This window comes from Ictalurus furcatus, chromosome 15 (genome assembly GCF_023375685.1).
Source record: "Ictalurus furcatus strain D&B chromosome 15, Billie_1.0, whole genome shotgun sequence".
Classification (NCBI taxonomy): domain Eukaryota; kingdom Metazoa; phylum Chordata; class Actinopteri; order Siluriformes; family Ictaluridae; genus Ictalurus; species Ictalurus furcatus.
In genome coordinates this window covers 4,262,708-4,281,428 of record NC_071269.1, presented here as the reverse complement: position 1 = coordinate 4,281,428, position 18,721 = coordinate 4,262,708, and the positions used below count along the sequence as shown (strand labels likewise).

Here is an 18,721-nt window from a genome sequence, read left to right as displayed (position 1 = left end):
CGTTAGCACACGTCTTCGCGTGCACTTTATGTAAAAATGTGTAGATCTTATTTAGTTCTGTGTCGTCTTGTGGTTAGTGTGTTGTTTTATGTAGCACCATGGTCCTGGAGGAATGTTGTTTCGTTTCACTGTGTACTGTAACAGCTGTATATGGTTGAAATGACGATAATGTGAACTTGAACTTGGTATTTGATTGGAGAAAAAAAAACCCCGAACAATCCTAAACATAAGGAATACAATTCCGTCTTCACTGTTTGCTCCTAAAAACAAAAGAGCAGGAGTTTGTTTTCTAACTCACCGTTTTCCATCACCTTTCCATGTCATATTAAGGAGAAATCCAACATAGAAGTAGTGGAGACAGCAAATGTTGGACTCCAAAATGGCTATCATGTCATCTAGACATGATACTGTCATGTCACTGTCATTTATTTTTCAGACCACAGTAGGTTTCAGGCTCAATTCCTTCCTATTATGCATGCAATATCTGAGTAAAAATTATCTTAAAATAAATCATATAACTGCGAAGTCTTTTACCCAATTGACTAGAAAAACCACCATTTGTGTTTGAAATATTCAAGAATTTGTGAGACATACAGTATATCAGCACGAGCCTTTTACTTATACCAAATTATTTCCATAATATAAACATGTTTGTTGTAAAGCCTGGCTGGTTAGCTTTAGACATTTTTTTCAGTAATGTGTAAAGTATATATTTGCTTATGGAAAAATGTTTTCCTTTAGAAAATATGTATTCTTTTTTTAAATAATTTATAATGTATTATTTTTTCCAATTTAATACAATTAAAAGACAACCAAATGTGGGAACTTGAAAGGAGCTTTATTTCATTATGTTTTTGCATACAGTGTTATTTTGTTTGTTGTAAAAGGTTCATTTCATCTTACACCAGACAATGACTTCCTTCCAGTATTTTAATACTCCTCTCCCTCTTCCTCTCCTTCACCTTCAATGGAGTCTACACCAACTTCTTCATAATCTTTCTCCAGGGCAGCCATGTCCTCTCTGGCCTCAGAGAACTCGCCCTCTTCCATACCCTCACCAACATACCAGTGCACAAAGGCGCGCTTGGCGTACATCAGATCGAACTTGTGATCGAGACGTGCCCAGGCCTCAGCAATAGCTGTGGTGTTGCTCAGCATGCACACAGCCCTCTGCACCTTGGCCAGGTCTCCACCTGGAACCACAGTGGGAGGCTGGTAGTTGATGCCCACCTTGAACCCAGTGGGACACCAGTCCACAAACTGGATGGTGCGCTTGGTCTTGATGGTGGCGATAGCAGCATTCACATCTTTAGGCACCACATCACCACGGTACAGCAGGCAGCAGGCCATGTACTTGCCATGACGTGGGTCACATTTCACCATCTGATTGGCCGGCTCAAAGCAGGCATTTGTGATTTCAGCCACAGAGAGCTGCTCATGGTAAGCCTTCTCTGCAGAGATCACTGGAGCATAGGTGGCCAGTGGGAAATGAATACGAGGGTAGGGCACCAAATTGGTCTGGAATTCAGTAAGGTCGACATTGAGGGCGCCATCGAAACGGAGAGAGGCCGTGATGGAGGACACGATCTGACCAATCAGCCTATTCAGGTTAGTGTATGTAGGGCGCTCAATATCGAGGTTTCTACGGCAAATGTCATAGATGGCTTCGTTGTCCACCATGAAAGCACAGTCGGAGTGCTCTAGGGTGGTGTGGGTGGTCAGGATGGAGTTGTAGGGCTCCACCACAGCAGTAGACACCTGGGGAGCTGGGTAGATGGAGAACTCCAGCTTGGACTTCTTACCGTAGTCAACAGACAGGCGTTCCATCAGCAGGGAGGTGAAACCAGAACCGGTTCCACCACCAAAGCTGTGGAAGACCAGGAAACCCTGGAGACCTGTGCACTGGTCAGCCTATAAAGAGAATCATATAATAAATTTATTCATGTTATTCTGTTATATTTGTAATTAACAGTAGACAGTTTGCTGATACTCACCAGTTTGCGGATCCTGTCCAACACCAGATCAATAATTTCCTTGCCAATGGTGTAGTGACCGCGAGCGTAGTTATTGGCAGCATCCTCTTTTCCTGTGATGAGCTGCTCAGGGTGGAACAGCTGGCGGTATGTTCCAGTGCGGACCTCATCTAAAGGAAAAGTCCATATAAATTAGATTATGAACCAGACCACCACAGACCCATTAGCTTTATTTCATTAACAGGCAAAGTCATGCACCATAAGATCTCAATCTTACCTATGACAGTGGGCTCCAGATCCACAAACACAGCCCTGGGGACATGCTTTCCAGCCCCAGTCTCACTGAAGAAGGTGTTGAAGGAATCATCTCCACCTCCAATGGTCTTGTCGCTGGGCATCTGTCCGTCCGGCTGGATGCCGTGTTCAAGACAGTAGAGTTCCCAGCACGCATTGCCAATCTGAACACCAGCCTGACCAACGTGGATAGAGATGCACTCGCGCTGTGGAAGGACAGAACACAGTTAAGAAAAAGGAGCATTTCTGAATTAGACAGTGATCCTAAATATGCCCTGCGATGGACTGGTGTCCCACGCACACCCAGTCTTGCAGATCCACCTCACCCCTGACCAGGACAGAGTGTTACTGAATATGAATGAACAAAATGAATAATTCCTAAGTACAGATAGCAAAGATATTATCCAGATATGACCAAAATCTATACAATTGCTGAGAAATGATCTGTACTAATGCAGCAGTCTATTGTCACCCGGAAATTGTGATCTCATGATCATTTTACTGGTGACATCCGTATCTCTTGGGAGTCTCTATCCGTCTGTTTGGGTCAAAATTACCAGTTTTAATTTTCTACACAAACACGAACCATTTTTAAAAAAAAATTTTTTTAGGTCAAACTATGTGTCTGTGTTGTAGATAGAAACATGACACTTTTACTTTACATGTATATGCCACTTGGATCATTCTGCCCCAAGAATAAAAGGAAGTTTGTTCGTTTCAGATATTATTTTCTGTCTCATCTGCCTAAAGTCTATATGACCAGTGCATCTATTGCTAAGGGGTTAATGGCTGCTGTAGTCGCTCCAGCATTAATATTGCATGGCCACTACACTCCTGCAAGGTGATATATCGTTTGCGGATAACATTTCTGCGGATTTTCCCCAACAATACCGATTTTAACACCAGAGCAAACCTAACGGAGCGTTAAGAAACCGATATGTCTTTGGGATGGCGCTGGAGATCCTTTTCCTCTGGTGATATCATGACAAGTGTGGAGCCGGTTACACCCACATTATTCAGCACACACTGCACTCTGTGTCCTTTTGTTGGCTCGCTTTGCTGTCTGCATCACTTCCCAAGCGCACACATCATTCCCTTGCATTCCTGAATGTATTTACAAAACTTTCATATATACTTGGCTCTATTTGACTTTCTAATATAGGCTCAATTTTCATTAGGTCTGTGCTGGCTACACGGCGACCAGTGATAACTAATGGGTTATTTTTGGTTTTATTTTTATATGTATATATAAAATATACATATATATATATATATATATATATATATATATATATATATATATATATATATATATACATATATATATATATATATATATATATATATATATATATATATATATATATTAAATAGGTTATTTAATCCTATTTTATATATTTCTATTTCATATAAAACAGGGGAAAAAGTGCTCACCATTGTTCCTAACGGGCTTGATAGTGTCTCCGCGGAGAAATCTTACAACTCGACAACTAACGGGTCGATGTAAGAGGAATGAGTTTTGAATGCGCGAGCCTCCCATTATATAGACGTGTTGCCCTGGCGACTACGTCTCCTACTTTCCTATTGGTCGCGCTGGAAACGATGACCGTTAAGGAAAAATGGCTGCTTACTATTGGATGAAAAGGGGACCGCGAGGAAAAGATTCCGCCCACAGCCTCACCCAGTTACCATCTCAAACACTGACACAGCCATTTTATTATACGTTTATATGTACATACTACTTAATATACTGATAGACTCGTATTTTTTGTTTTATCAGATTCATTATTATGTCACATTAATGTTTCTGCATTGAATTAAATGAAGAACAATTGAGACGATTAGGTGTAAAAGGCTGTACTATTGACTTGTGCCCCACTGTTCAACTCTATTATTTAGGTAAAAAAAAAAAAAAAATTAATAATTTACGACGCATTTTCAATTTTCAGTGCGACACAGATTCCACGTTTTAAAACATGGTCATATTAAAGGTTAAAACACATTCAGGCTACAAGCATCTTTCATTGTAACTTTATTCTCTCATCTTCCATCTGGTGCCTTTTGTTCTTCTCTTTACTCAAAGTACATTTTCTAATGTTGTATTAAAGAAGCATCTATTTTATATACACTATGCCATAAAAACAGGCCTGTGCATATGTGATGATGGTTATTTTAAAAAGGTTATTTTACGTGTACCTCTTGTCCTAGACTACTAAAAAGGAGTAAACCTAATAAGTTAACATCAGGTGCCTTGAGTATTTGTCAAATACTTTACATCTGACCTCTCATTGTGACCATAATTTGTGAATATAAGATACCTTTGTTTAAGAAAACCACTCCTTAGAAAATTCTCCAAGATGTGGTGGGTAAATGTGTGTTGTTGTTGTTTATCCATTATAGATGGAAGGATATACAATCCAAAGCATAATGCACACACACACACACACACACACACCCAACCCCCAAGGCCTTCTTCCCTGGCTCAACCGTTGCTAGGCGATGAATAATGGGGTTGCTTAGCGACCCAAGGGTGTCCTGGAGATAATACACAAACCTACACGAGTCTCTATTATTTGAGAGCCACATGGCCAAACCTAAAAGGTCAGTCCCTGGGGTACGATTCAGCTAGGGATAGCTAGGAACATGTAGACATTGCTCCACCTTCTTCTCTATAGACACAAAGTCAATCTATATCTTCTTGTTACGCCAACTCTATAATAAAGCTTTGAAAGTTATCTTGAAGGATCAATCTCGTGAAACACAATGGCAATAGTACTGAGTTATTAGTTTGTTAGAATACCTAATAAACTCTCTTGCACTTGTAACTTGAAATTGTTCCTCATCAAGGTATAGCATCTGTCTTGCTGCACTTATGTCCTGGTTAGCCGATTTAACAACTAAATTCTCTGAAAAACGTAATCCCCTAACTTGTAAATCGCCTTCAACTCATTCAGTCATTCATTCTCCTTCAATGACCACTATATTCTGGTTAAAGTAGCCAAAATCTGCAAACGTGTTATTCAAGGTCTGCCTTACTGCATTTGTAAAGCTCCTAATTAAATTACCTATTAAAATGTTCTATTTGTGTATACCAGTGTAATTTGAGCCAAATGATCAGTTAGGCATTGTTCGGAAAGTTGAGCACATGCCTGAGGAAATCTCAGTGCTCCATCTGCCATGGTTACAGGCTTTGTTTGTTTGGTAACCCCTGAAGCCTTTATTTAGTCTTAATTAAGGGCTATATCTACCTCACAAGCTTGCAACTAAGACTTTGGTATCTGCAATACCACGTAAGGGCATTTTGTCTGTTTTTATTATCAGTTCTCATTTTTTTCTGTTAAGGTTTATGGATTCCCCAGTTTCCTTTGTCCTTGTGTCTGGGTTACTTCAGCCCAAGTGTTTAGCTTCAATGTTTATTGGCTCGTTGCTAACAACAAAGAACAATAGCAAGTTGTTATCTGTGGTACTTATATGCCCATGTTATAAATGACCAGCCATCACAGTGTCTTTGATACACACATTAAAACCATCTTAGACTGCTTATCAAAGGTTTTCTAGAATGTAAAAAAAAAAGTGTTTTCTAGAATGTAACACTTTTGCAATTTTTGACAGTCATGTAATCTCTTTCCTCTCAGTAAAAGGGGTGTAGTGTTCATATGTTCTGTAGACATATTATTTACCACATGATGTCATTTCCAACCATTACCATAAGACACACTCTCTCAAGCTTCCTGAAAATCTATTATTAATTCTGCTATAGGGAATACATATACTTCACCGCAGGCTTTAATGCATTAAAGGGATAATGGGTTATGACAGCCAAGGCAAAGTAAAATGAACAGACTTGAATCTTGTCAGCCTAAAAAAAAGGGGGCTAATGTGTTAAATCAAAACTCAGTCAGAGACAAAGTTTGAGTTTCAGTGGCTCCATAACTTATATGTACAGTTTCTCAACCATGCATGAGCAATAGTAAGGCAGCTTTAAAATAAAATAAATAATAATAATAAAAAACATAAATAATACATGAAACAGAATTTTCCACAAAAAATGAATAAAACTTTGCTTCTGTATAATATAATATGATGTGAATAGGTTGTTGGAGTTAATACTGCCTATGTTTTGTTAGACATTTAAGTAATTCATTCACTATGAGCTGTATGTGACATTAAGTGCACACAGGAGATGGCAAAAGAGCAAATAAGTTCAACAGTTTATGTTTGAGCTTTGCTCTCCACAGGCAACCCCTACTGCTTCTTGCCCTCCCATCCTATTCTCATCTCACCAACTGTTTGAATACCTCTAAGTACGCCAGCTGCTGGGGCTTTTCCAGTGGAATGCTCAGCTTCATCACTATTAATTGTTGCAATTTTCTCGGCTTCAGTCTTAAAAGTGTAAGTTCTTAGTGATTAAGTTTTTATTATTCTACTGTAGTAATTTGGTGCAAGTACATCCTCAAACAGTATTTAGATTTAGGCTAAAACCGTGTTATATTTAACTAAAAGTGGGACAATCCTTAAAAACATGAAATATGGCAGCAACAACAACAAAAGACAGTATATATATATATATATATATATATATATATATATATATATATATATATACATACATATATATATATATGTGTGTGTATATATATATATATATATATATATATATATATATATATATATATATATATATATATATATATATACACACACACACACACACACACACACACACACATGTACATATATATACATATGCATATATTATTTTCTCTATAACCGGCAAGTCAAATCTTCAGTTAATAAATTCCTTCATAGAAGCTACATTCCAACTTAAAAACTACATAGCAGGAGACTTAGTCACTTGTTATACATGTCTTCAACAGAGGAATATTATCATACTTTTGCGGTTTGTCCTCACATCCATAATATTTGGTCAGGGATCATGGGCAAGCTTTCTGTGATCCTAGGCCTTCATAACCCCCTCTACCTCATGATAGCATTATTTAATGACATTTCTGCCATCTCAAATGCATTAATATTAATATCACTCACCCTTACACAATATTATATTACTGATACTGGAAAGATAGAACCCAAGTTTCTATAAAGCATTAGTTTAACATCATGGTAGATCAGACTGCCTTGGAAAGGCTCACCTCAAATCTAAAAAAATTAGCAACAATATATTGAAATCATGGCAATATTTGTAGACACAAATGAGACAGTCATTTAACACGAGCGGAATATGTCTTTATACACTTAGGAATGATTAAAATGTTAGCTTCAGACACCAATAAAATATCAAAACGAATCAGTTTTAATTTCACATTTGATTTATAGTGCCTGAATAACAAAACAGGGTGATTTGTTTGAACCCTGGGTGGATGATGTGATCAGAATCTAAATGCGCAGACAACCTACTAAAATGCCAGAGATCACAGTGTGGGTAAAATGAGTGGGAATTCATAGCTGCTCTTTGTGATCAAAAGTCCCTACCCTACAATTAGCTGTGAGGAGTCACGTCTGCTCAGTGCAGCAGACTCAGTAAAATCAACACTGGGTTTTCCTCCCACAAACACTGTATAGGCCACATGAACCACACATCCCACATTTTTCTAGATTTTCCCCAGAGCAAAAAAACAGTTGATGATAGGTGAATAAACGCTAAACACACCACGGGCTGTAAACTCAGGGAGGATGCGTACAATAGTGCACACTCACAAAGCAAAAGCAGAGGCTGGTTGAGCACGTGACAAATGATGACATCACTACTGTAAAATCTAGGACAGTGGGAGGCAGGATGGCAGGGAAGATGGCGAGAACATGAGCCAAGCACAGCCTGATAGGATCTCTCACAGTGGACAGCATTCAGTAATTTTACATTTAAAATCAGATACCTTACAGTAGCCTTGTGTTTGGCTCTTAAAGAATACTGATCTGCTTAGCATAGTGAAGAGCTCTGCTCCTGTCTTTTCATACAACATGTAGTTTAGGACAGTGGTTTTCAAAGAGGGGGCCGCCAGGGGGCGCCCGGGGGGCCTCAATAGTTTGGTGTGCCCATCCCTCCCACTAGTATGTTTTCTTTTTCTCACTCTCAGACAACCACACACACACACAGACACACACACACACACACACACACACACACACACACACACACACACAATTCCTAATGTAATGTAATGTAATGTAATGTAAATATGTAAGATGTAATTATTAATTAAAAAAAGGTGGATATATTCAGAAGTCTGTATTTTTAATGTGTTTTAAAGACATCTTGCAAAAGGGGGGCCTTGGTCAAATGTTAATGCCATTTGGGGGGCCTTGCCCTGGAAAAGTTCGGGAACCCCTGCTCTAGGACAACAGCTTATAAAGTTTAGTATGGCATTAGTGTAAATGTTATGCATATATACTTTTCAATGATCTGACCCCAGAATTTTGTGTGTGTGTGTGTGTGTGTGTGTGTGTGTGTGTGTGTGTGTGTGTGTGCGTGCGTTTTTGTGCAAAGATTTGCACCCCGTATGATTTCTGGGTGAAACCTATTTCACACTACACATATTAAAAACATCAAATGAATTACAAATAAACGTGGATGCATTGTACAAGAACATAGCATTTCACAATCAACAGAAAAATGGTAACATGAAAACAAAAATGAAAACAAAAACGTCTCAGGTCCGGACCTGATCTGAAGAAGGAAGTGTATGATTACTGATGACTGATTACAGTAGATATGTGAAAAATATTTTTTTTAAAGCCTAGGATCATTGAATTTAATCTATTATATCACAGCACTATTCATTTTTTGTTTTTGTTTTTTTTAATCTGGCTGGTCAAAAAAGGTTAATTAATTTTCTATAACAGTAGCACTGATCATAGTTTTGGCTACAAGTCAAAATCACAGGTTTATATTAATGCACTTCTAATACATTATCATTTTTAAAGAAACAACTTACTCATGGTCTTGTATGGCAGACAATCTACATCAATGGTCACCAACCCTGTTCATGGAGATCTACCTTCATAACTTTAGGTCCAACCATAACCGTGCCCGCCTGACCATTTAATCATTGCCTTAAGAAGATCTTGATGAGCTAAAACAGGATTTTGTTAGGATTTTGGTTGGAGATGAAACCTGCAGGAAGGTAGATCTCAAGGAAGAGGGTTGGTGACCACTGATCTACACAATCTAATAATCACTAATAATAATAATAATCACTGATATGGTAAGGTTTTTTTGTAAGGATATATATATTTAACATTTATAAAATGAACCTCCAGTGTCAGCTTTGTAACAGTCAGTAAATTTTCCAACACAAGTGAGTCTTTAGGACTGATCACTTTGAGCTTTGTGGTTTCTTAAGAAAATGACAAGCTGTTTTTTTTTTTTTTGTCTTAATAACTTCAAGAGACAGAAAAAAATGGAGACTATAATGTAACTTGTCCTGCAGATGTTCCAGAGCATAAAATGTAACTATAAATGGCTAAAAAGCATGTCTTTCAATAATAAATGTTAAATAATTTAATTGTTGACAAATTTCTATGGTATAAGAGGAATAAAACACTTCAGGATGTGCTGTTATAGAAAAATAATCCACTTCATGGTGGTAACAGATCACATCACCATGGCTTTGATTATTTTTCTAACAGCATGCCCTGAAGAGAATATTTGCATCACATTCAGATAGGGAGAGACAAACTTTTGGATTGATAGTTAAAAAAAAAAAATAATCATTCATATTTTAACATATATCGTTTACTTGTGATAATAAAGGAACATTTGTGAATACAAACTCAAATTACACTATATGGCCAAAAGTTTGTGGACACCTGACCATAACACTCATATGTGCTTGATTTAGTCTCCCTTTACTGTTATAATAACCTCCACTCTTCTGGGAAGGATTTCATCTACATTTTGGAGAGTGGCTGTGGGGATTTGTTCTCATTCAGACACAAGAGCGTTAGTCAGGTCAGGCACTGATGTCGGGCGAGAAGGACCGGGGCACAGTCAGCGTTCCAGTCCATCTGAAAGGTGTTCAGTAGGGTTGAGGTCAGGGGTTGTTCAGGCCATGCAAGTTCTTCAACTCCAACCATGATAAACCATGTCTTCATGGGGTTTGCTTTGTGCACAGGGGCATTGTCATGCTGGAACAGGTTTGAGCTCTGTAGTTCCAGTGAAGGCAAACTGTAATACTACAGCATACAAAGACATTCTAGACAGTTGTGAGGTTCAAACTTTGTAGCAACAGTTTAAGGGAAGAACCACATATGGGTGTGATGGTCAGGTCTCCACAAACTTTTGGCCATACAGTGTAATTGTCTTAATTAAAACAGTTTTTGTTTGATCCAAATTTTGTACTCAACTGTTTAAATCGGTCTAAGCAATGCAGGAATGTCACATAGAAAGCCATTTGCAATTTAGCTAAGAATCACTTTTTTCATTCACACGTTGGGCTAATGAGCAGCTTAAGAGTGCTCTGATTGGCTGCTTATGTCGCCACCTGGCGTCATAAATCGTATGCCCCGCCCACTCTGCTCCTTCCAATACTATCAACATTCAGCCTTCCTTCAGCCTCGTCTGATTTTCCTGTCGTTCCTGCGTCCGCTTTCTTCAGGAAAATGGTAAGCACAGTCGTTTTTCGGATGTCTGTGAAGGAACTCGTTGTGTTTACACTGTTGACTGTCCACATTGTATAGTGCGTTTACATTTATTTAGTTTAAGAAAAGATATCGGCGGTTTCTTTCAGGCGCGCCCGTTTTCACTACAATGGAGGCACAAACTGACACAGTGTAGCAGCACTGTTATTATTATTATTATTATCATTATTATTATTATTATTATTTAAAAAAAAAAAAACCACCAGGATTTTATCACCTGGAAAGGTTAACCTCTAAGGTAAATGAATCCAAGGTGTGGCTCCATTTCATCCATCCATCCATTCATTCTGGTCTCTTAAGACAGAGATGAAATGACGTCATATCAGACTTTATGCACAAAAAAAAAACACGTGTTAATATTATTGAACGTAAACCATTCTTCTAAATATAGTGAATAAATCCATCTCCTGAAAGATTACCTCATCAAACAGCCTTTTTCCCCCTCCATCAACCATTCCATCATGCTTTCTGATGCTTTTATCCTCGTTGGTGTATTTAGAGCAATAAATGTTCATTTGCAACCCAAGTTTTTAATTCTGGTTTCTGTTATGTGAAAGTCACTTGTCTGTAACCCATCCATACTTTTTCTTTTATCATGATAATAATAGAACCTTGGCTGAATGGCTCTCCCCAGGATGGCTGATGGAGTGATCAAGGGTGCATTGTTAGCATTGAGAAGGAGGAGAGAATATTCATGAAATGCGCCACCATCCTCCCTGCCTCCATTCACTGAAAGATTCTGGGTGGAGACTCCAGCTGTTTGCTGGATCTTATATCTGGCATGGCTGAACATTTCCCATTCCTGATGCATTTGACAACTGCTGATGTCCTTGGGGGATATAAAATTGCATTCACTTTGAAGCTGTCTGTAGTGATTGTGCTCAGTAGTTTGGAATATTCTGGAAAGACATTTCATCTATATGACTATTTATCTCTGTTATCCTTTTAAAATATATAAATCCACATTAAAGGCTCAGGTTTTAATGTTTGAATAACTACTTCCTCTTTAGTCATTGTCAACAAGAAGCAACTAGAAGATTTCGAGTTAACTCGCTTATATGTGCGTTGTTATAATCATAAGCGTAGTTTGAAATGGCATGCAACCGTGCGACATATTATAGACACAGTAGCCTATGCAGTATTGTAGTATGAAGGTTCAAATAGTTTTAAAGGAAAAATACACCCAAAAACTTAGGTTTAAAATGAAATATTAGTGGTGTGGTTAGCAATTCTGGTCCTAATTTGTTGGTTGGTGCTGTATTTCCATTATTCCTGTTAGAGGTTGTGTCACTGGGGTCACTGCTATTGCTAACCCATTTACAGTGCTACTGTATTTCTAAAAATTATATTTAAAAAAATATATAGTATTTAATTTCTTGTCGCTATTATACACTTTACCTGGCTGCTACAGCAATAACTGCTATGCCCATATTTGTTATAAACTAATCTGCTGAATACTAAGTCACAGCATGTTATGTTTACATTTATACCATTTTTAAATTATATTGTTACTCTTTGGCACTACCTGTTATATATCGGACACTTCCACACTAAAACTGTGTCCTGGTCGGTGCTACACTGTCACTTACTGTGCCTACTGTCCTGTTTTAGTAGTATTGTACTGTCCTGTGTCGTTAGCACACGTCTTCATGTGCACTTTATGTAAAAATGTGTAGATCTTATTTAGTTCTGTGTCGTCTTGTGGTTAGTGTGTTGTTTTATGTAGCACCATGGTCCTGGAGGAATGTTGTTTCGTTTCACTGTGTACTGTAACAGCTGTATATGGTTGAAATGACAATAATGTGAACTTGAACTTGGTATTTGATTGGAGAAAAAAACCCTGAACAATCCTAAACATAAGGAATACAATTCCGTTTTCACTGTTTGCTCCTAAAAACAAAAGAGCAGGAGTTTGTTTTCTAACTCGCCGTTTTCCATCACCTTTCCATGTCATATTACGGAGAAATCCAACACAGAAGTAGTGGAGACAGCAAACGTTGGACTCCAAAATGGCTATCATGTCATCTAGACATGATACTGTCATGTCACTGTCATTTATTTTTCAGACCACAGTAGGTTTCAGGCTCAATTCCTTCCTATTATGCATGCAATATCTGAGTAAAAATTATCTTAAAATAAATCATATAACTGTGAAGTCTTTTACCTAAGTGACTAGAAAAACCATCATTTGTGTTTGAAAAAATCAAGACTTTGTGAGACATACAGTATATCAGCATGAGCCTTTTACTTATACCAAATTATTTCCATAATATAAACATGTTTGTTGTAAAGCCTGGCTGGTTAGCTTCAGACATTTTTTTCAGTAATGTGTAAAGTATATATTTTCTTATGGAAAAATGTTTTCCTTTAGAAAATATGTATTCTTTTTTTTTTTTATAATTCATAATTATTTTTTCCAATTTAATACAATTAAAAGACAACCAAATGTGGGAACTTGAAAGGAGCGTTATTTCTTTTTGTTTTTGCATACAGTGAATCCGGAAAGTATTCACAGCGCTTCACTTTTTCCACATTTTGTTATGTTACAGCCTTATTCCAAAATGGATTAATTGAATGGAATAATTATTTTCCTCAAAATTCTACAAACAATACCCCATAATGACAATATGAAAGACATTTGTTTGAAATCTTTGCAAATTTATTAAAAATAAAAAACAAAAAAGCACATTTACATAAGTATTCACAGCCTTTGCTCAATACTTTGTTGAAGAACCTTTGGCACCAATTATAGCCTCAAGTCTTTTTGAGTATGATGCTACAAGCTTGGCACACCTATTTTTGGGCACTTTCTCCCATTCTTCTTTTCAGGACCTCTCAAGCTCCATCAGGTTGGATGGGGAGCGTCGGTGCACAGCCATTTTCAGATCTCTCCAGAGATGTTCAATCGGGTTCAAGTCTGGGCTCTGGCTGGGCCACTCAAGGACATTCACAGAGTTGTTCTGTACCGACTCCTTTGTTATCTAGGCTGTGTGCATAGGGTCGTTGTCCTATTGGAAGATGAACCTTTACCCCAGTCTGAGGTCCAGAGCGCTCTGGAGCAGGTTTTCGTCAAGGATGTCTCTGTACATTGCTGCATTCATCTTTTCCTCGATCCTGACTAGTCTCCCAGTTCCTGCCGCTGAAAAACATCCCCACAGCGTAATGCTGCCACCACCATGCTTCACTGTAGGGATGGTATTGACCAGGTGATGAATGGTGTCTGGTTTCCCCCAGACACGATGCTTGCCATTCAGGCCAAAGAGTTCAATCTTTGTTCAATCTTTCGTCTGGGAGTCCTTCAGGTGCCTTTTGGCAAACTCCAGGCGTGCTGTCATGTGCCTTTTACTGAGGAGTGGCTTCCATCTGGCCACTCTACCATTCAGGCCTGATTGATGGAGTTCTGCAGAGATGGTTGTTCTTCTGGAAGGTTCTCCTCTCTCCACAGAGACATGCTGGAGCTCTGTCAGAGTGACCATCGGGTTTTTGGTCACCTCCCCGACTAAGGCTCTTCTCCCCCGATCGCTCAGTTTGGCCAGGCGATCAGCTCTAGAAAGAGTCCTGCTGGTTCCAGACTTCTTCCATTTATGGATGATGGAGACCACTGTGCTGATTGGGACCTTCAATGCTGCAGAAATGTTTCTATACCCTTCCCCAGATCTGTGCCTTGATACAATCCTGTCTTGGAGGTCTACAGACAATTCCTTGGACTTCATGGCTTGGTTTGTGCTCTGACATTCATTGTTAACTGTGGGACCTTATATAGACAGGTGTGTGCCTTTCCAAATCATGTCCAATCAACTGAATTTACCACCGCTGGACCCCAATCAAGTTGTAGAAACATCTCAAGGATGATCAGTGGAAACAGGATGCACCTGAGCTGAATTTTGAGTGTCATGGCAAAGGTTGTGAATACTTATGTACATGTGCTTTTTTTGTGTTTTATTTTTAATAAATTTGCAAAGATTTCAAACAAACTTCTTTCATGTTGTCATTATGGGGTATTGTTTGTAGAATTTTGTGGAAAATAATGAATTTAATCCAATTTTGGAATAAGGCTGTAACATAACAAAATGTGGAAAAAGAGAAGTGCTGTAAATACTTTCTGGATGCACTGTACAGTGTTATTTTGTTTGTTGTAAAAGGTTCATTTCATCTTACACCAGACAATGACTTCCTTCCAGTATTTTAATACTCCTCCCCCTCTTCCTCTCCTTCACCTTCAATGGAGTCTACACCAACTTCTTCATAATCTTTCTCCAGGGCAGCCATGTCCTCTCTGGCCTCAGAGAACTCGCCCTCTTCCATACCCTCACCAACATACCAATGCACAAATGCGCGCTTGGCGTACATCAGATCGAACTTGTGATCGAGACGAGCCCAGGCCTCAGCAATAGCTGTGGTGTTGCTCAGCATGCACACAGCCCTCTGCACCTTGGCCAGGTCTCCACCTGGAACCACAGTGGGAGGCTGGTAGTTGATGCCCACCTTGAACCCAGTGGGACACCAGTCCACAAACTGGATGGTGCGCTTGGTCTTGATGGTGGCGATAGCAGCATTCACATCTTTAGGCACCACATCACCACGGTACAGCAGGCAGCAGGCCATGTACTTGCCGTGACGTGGGTCACATTTCACCATCTGATTGGCCGGCTCAAAGCAGGCATTTGTGATTTCAGCTACAGAGAGCTGCTCGTGGTAAGCTTTCTCTGCAGATATCACTGGAGCATAGGTGGTCAGTGGGAAATGAATACGAGGGTAGGGCACTAAGTTGGTCTGGAATTCAGTAAGGTCGACATTGAGGGCGCCATCGAAACGGAGAGAGGCCGTGATGGAGGACAAGATCTGACCAACCAGCCTATTCAGGTTAGTGTATGTAGGGCGCTCAATATCGAGGTTTCTACGGCAAATATCATACATGGCTTCGTTGTCCACCATGAAAGCACAGTCGGAGTGCTCTAGGGTGGTGTGGGTGGTCAGGATGGAGTTGTAGGGCTCCACCACAGCAGTAGACACCTGGGGAGCTGGGTAGATGGAGAACTCCAACTTGGACTTCTTACCATAGTCAACAGACAGGCGTTCCATCAGCAGGGAGGTGAAACCAGAACCGGTTCCACCACCATAGCTGTGGAAGACCAGGAAACCCTGGAGACCTGTGCACTGGTCAGCCTATAAAGAGAATCATATAATAAATTTATTCATATTATTCTGTTATATTTGTAATTAACAGTAGACAGTTTGCTGATACTCACCAGTTTGCGGGTTCTGTCCAACACCAGATCAATAATTTCCTTGCCAATGGTGTAGTGACCGCGAGCGTAGTTATTGGCAGCATCCTCTTTTCCTGTGATGAGCTGCTCAGGGTGGAACAGCTGGCGGTATGTTCCAGTGCGGACCTCATCTAAAGGAAAAGTCCATATAAATTAGATTATGAACCAGACCACCACAGACCCATTAGCTTTATTTCATTAACAGGCAAAGTCATGCACCATAAGATCTCAATCTTACCTATGACAGTGGGCTCCAGATCCACAAACACAGCCCTGGGGACATGCTTTCCAGCCCCAGTCTCACTGAAGAAGGTGTTGAAGGAATCATCTCCACCTCCAATGGTCTTGTCGCTGGGCATCTGTCCGTCGGGCTGGATGCCGTGTTCAAGACAGTAGAGTTCCCAGCACGCATTGCCAATCTGGACACCAGCCTGACCAACGTGGATAGAGATGCACTCGCGCTGTGGAAGGACAGAACACAGTTAAGAAAAAGGAGCATTTCTGAATTAGACAGTGATCCTAAATATGCCCTGCGATGGACTGGTGTCCCACGCACACCCAGTCTTGCAGATCCACCTCACCCCTGACCAGGACAGAGTGTTACTGAATATGAATGAACAAAATGAATAATTCCTAAGTACAGATAGCAAAGATATTATCCAGATATGACCAAAATCTATACAATTGCTGAGAAATGATCTGTACTAATGCAGCAGTCTATTGTCACCCGGAAATTGTGATCTCATGATCATTTTACTGGTGACAACCGTATCCGCCAGTCTGTGCTGGCTACATGGCGACCTGTGATTCAACTTATGGGCTGTTATTGGTTTTACATATATATATATATATATATATATATATATATATATATATATATATATATATATATATATATATATATATATTGTGTGTGTATGTGTGTATATATATGTATATTGTGTGTGTATGTGTGTATATATATGTATATGTGAATGTGTGTATATGTGTATTTTTGTATTTATTTATTTATCAACATGACCTACGTAAAATTAATTTTTTAAAAATAGGTTATGTAATCCTTTTTTAAATATTTCTATTTCATATAAAACAGGGGGAAAAGTGCTCACCATTGTTCGTAACGGGTTTGATAGTGTCTCCGCCGAGAAATCTTACAGCTCGACAATTATCGGGCCGATGTAAGAAGAATGAGTTTTGACTGCGCATGCCTCCCTGTTTATTGACGCGTTGCCCTGGCGACAGCGTCTCCTGCATTTCTATTGGTCGCGCTGGAAACGATGGCTGCTTACTATTGGATGAAAAGGGGACCGCGTGGAAAAGATTCCGCCCACAGTCTTACCCAGTTACCATCTCAAACACTGACAGCCGTTTTATTATACGTTTATATGTACATACTACTTAATATACTGATAGACACGTATTTTTTGTTTTATCAGATTCATTATTATGTCACATTAATGTTTCTGCATTGAATTAAAAGAAGAACAATTGAGACGATTAGGTGTAAAAGGCTGTAATATTGACTTGTGCCCCACTGTTCAACTCTGTTAATTTACGACAATTTACGACGCATTTCCAATTTTCAGTGCGACACAGATTCCACGTTTTAAAACATGGTCATATTAAAGGTTAAAACACATTCAGGCTACAAGCATCTTTCATTGTAACTTTATTCTCTCATCTTCCATCTGGTGCCTTTTGTTCTTCTCTTTACTCAAAGTACATTTTCTAATGTTGTATTAAAGAAGCGTCTATTTTATATACACTATGCCATAAAAACAGGCCTGTGCATATGTGATGATGGTTATTTTAAAAGGGTTATTTTACGTGTACCTCTTGTCCTAGACTACTAAAAAGGAGTAAACCTAATAAGTTAACATCAGGTGCCTTGAGTATTTGTCATATACTTTACATCTGACCTCTCATTGTGACCATAATTTGTGAATATAAGACACCATTGATTAAGAAAACCGCTCCTTAGAAAATTCTCCAAGATGTGGTGGAGAAATGTGTGTTGTTGATATTTATCCCTTATAGATGGAAGGATATATAATCCAAAGCATAATGCGCGCGCACACACACACACACACACACACACACATACACACACATACACACACAAGTAGATGAAATCTGCAGGAAGGTAGATCTCAAGGAACAGGGTTGGTGACTACTGATCTACACAATCTAATAATGACTAATAATAATAATAATAATAATAATAATAATAATAATCACTGATATGGTAAGGTTTTTGTAAGGTTATATATATTTAACATTTATAACATTTATAAAATGAACCTCCAGTCAGCAAATTTTCCAACACAAGAGAGTCTTTAGGACTGATCACTTTGAGCTTTGTGGTTTTTTAATAAAATGACATGCTCTGTTTTTTTTCTTTCTTTCTTTCTTTCTTTCTTTCTTTATTTATTTTGTCTTATTAACTTCAAGAGACAGAAAAAAAGGGAGAGACAAACTTTTGGATTGATAGTTTAAAAAAAATCATCATTCATATTTTAACATATATCATTT

General features: G+C 38.7%; 2 protein-coding genes across 2 annotated transcripts; both read right to left on the bottom strand.

The window, feature by feature from the left end:
* Positions 1-817: 817 nt before the first annotated feature.
* Positions 818-3,873, bottom strand: LOC128619909 (tubulin alpha-1A chain). The gene is made up of 4 exons (XM_053644413.1): positions 3,702-3,873; positions 2,251-2,473; positions 1,995-2,143; positions 818-1,911 (listed from the first exon to the last, which is right to left on the bottom strand). Exons 1-4 carry the CDS (start codon positions 3,702-3,704, stop codon positions 931-933), a joined length of 1,356 nt encoding a protein of 451 aa, XP_053500388.1. The 5' UTR covers positions 3,705-3,873; the 3' UTR covers positions 818-930.
* Positions 3,874-13,147: 9,274 nt separating this feature from the next.
* LOC128619848 (tubulin alpha-1A chain-like) lies at positions 13,148-17,786 on the bottom strand. Its single transcript, XM_053644327.1, has 4 exons — positions 17,299-17,786; positions 16,428-16,650; positions 16,172-16,320; positions 13,148-16,088 (listed from the first exon to the last, which is right to left on the bottom strand). The coding sequence occupies exons 1-4, from the start codon at positions 17,299-17,301 to the stop codon at positions 15,108-15,110; spliced, it is 1,356 nt and encodes a 451-aa protein (XP_053500302.1). The 5' UTR covers positions 17,302-17,786; the 3' UTR covers positions 13,148-15,107.
* Between the last annotated feature and the right edge of the window lie 935 nt (positions 17,787-18,721).

What these genes read in the sequence shown, in the direction of transcription:
- LOC128619909 (XM_053644413.1), bottom strand. An exon ending in TCTGGAGCCCACTGTCATAG is followed by an intron (nt 2,144 to 2,250) that starts GTAAGATTGAGA and finishes CTTTTCCTTTAG; the next exon opens with ATGAGGTCCGCACTGGAACA. An exon ending in TGGACAGGATCCGCAAACTG is followed by an intron (nt 1,912 to 1,994) that starts GTGAGTATCAGC and finishes TTCTCTTTATAG; the next exon opens with GCTGACCAGTGCACAGGTCT.
- LOC128619848 (XM_053644327.1), bottom strand. An exon ending in TCTGGAGCCCACTGTCATAG is followed by an intron (nt 16,321 to 16,427) that starts GTAAGATTGAGA and finishes CTTTTCCTTTAG; the next exon opens with ATGAGGTCCGCACTGGAACA. An exon ending in TGGACAGAACCCGCAAACTG is followed by an intron (nt 16,089 to 16,171) that starts GTGAGTATCAGC and finishes TTCTCTTTATAG; the next exon opens with GCTGACCAGTGCACAGGTCT.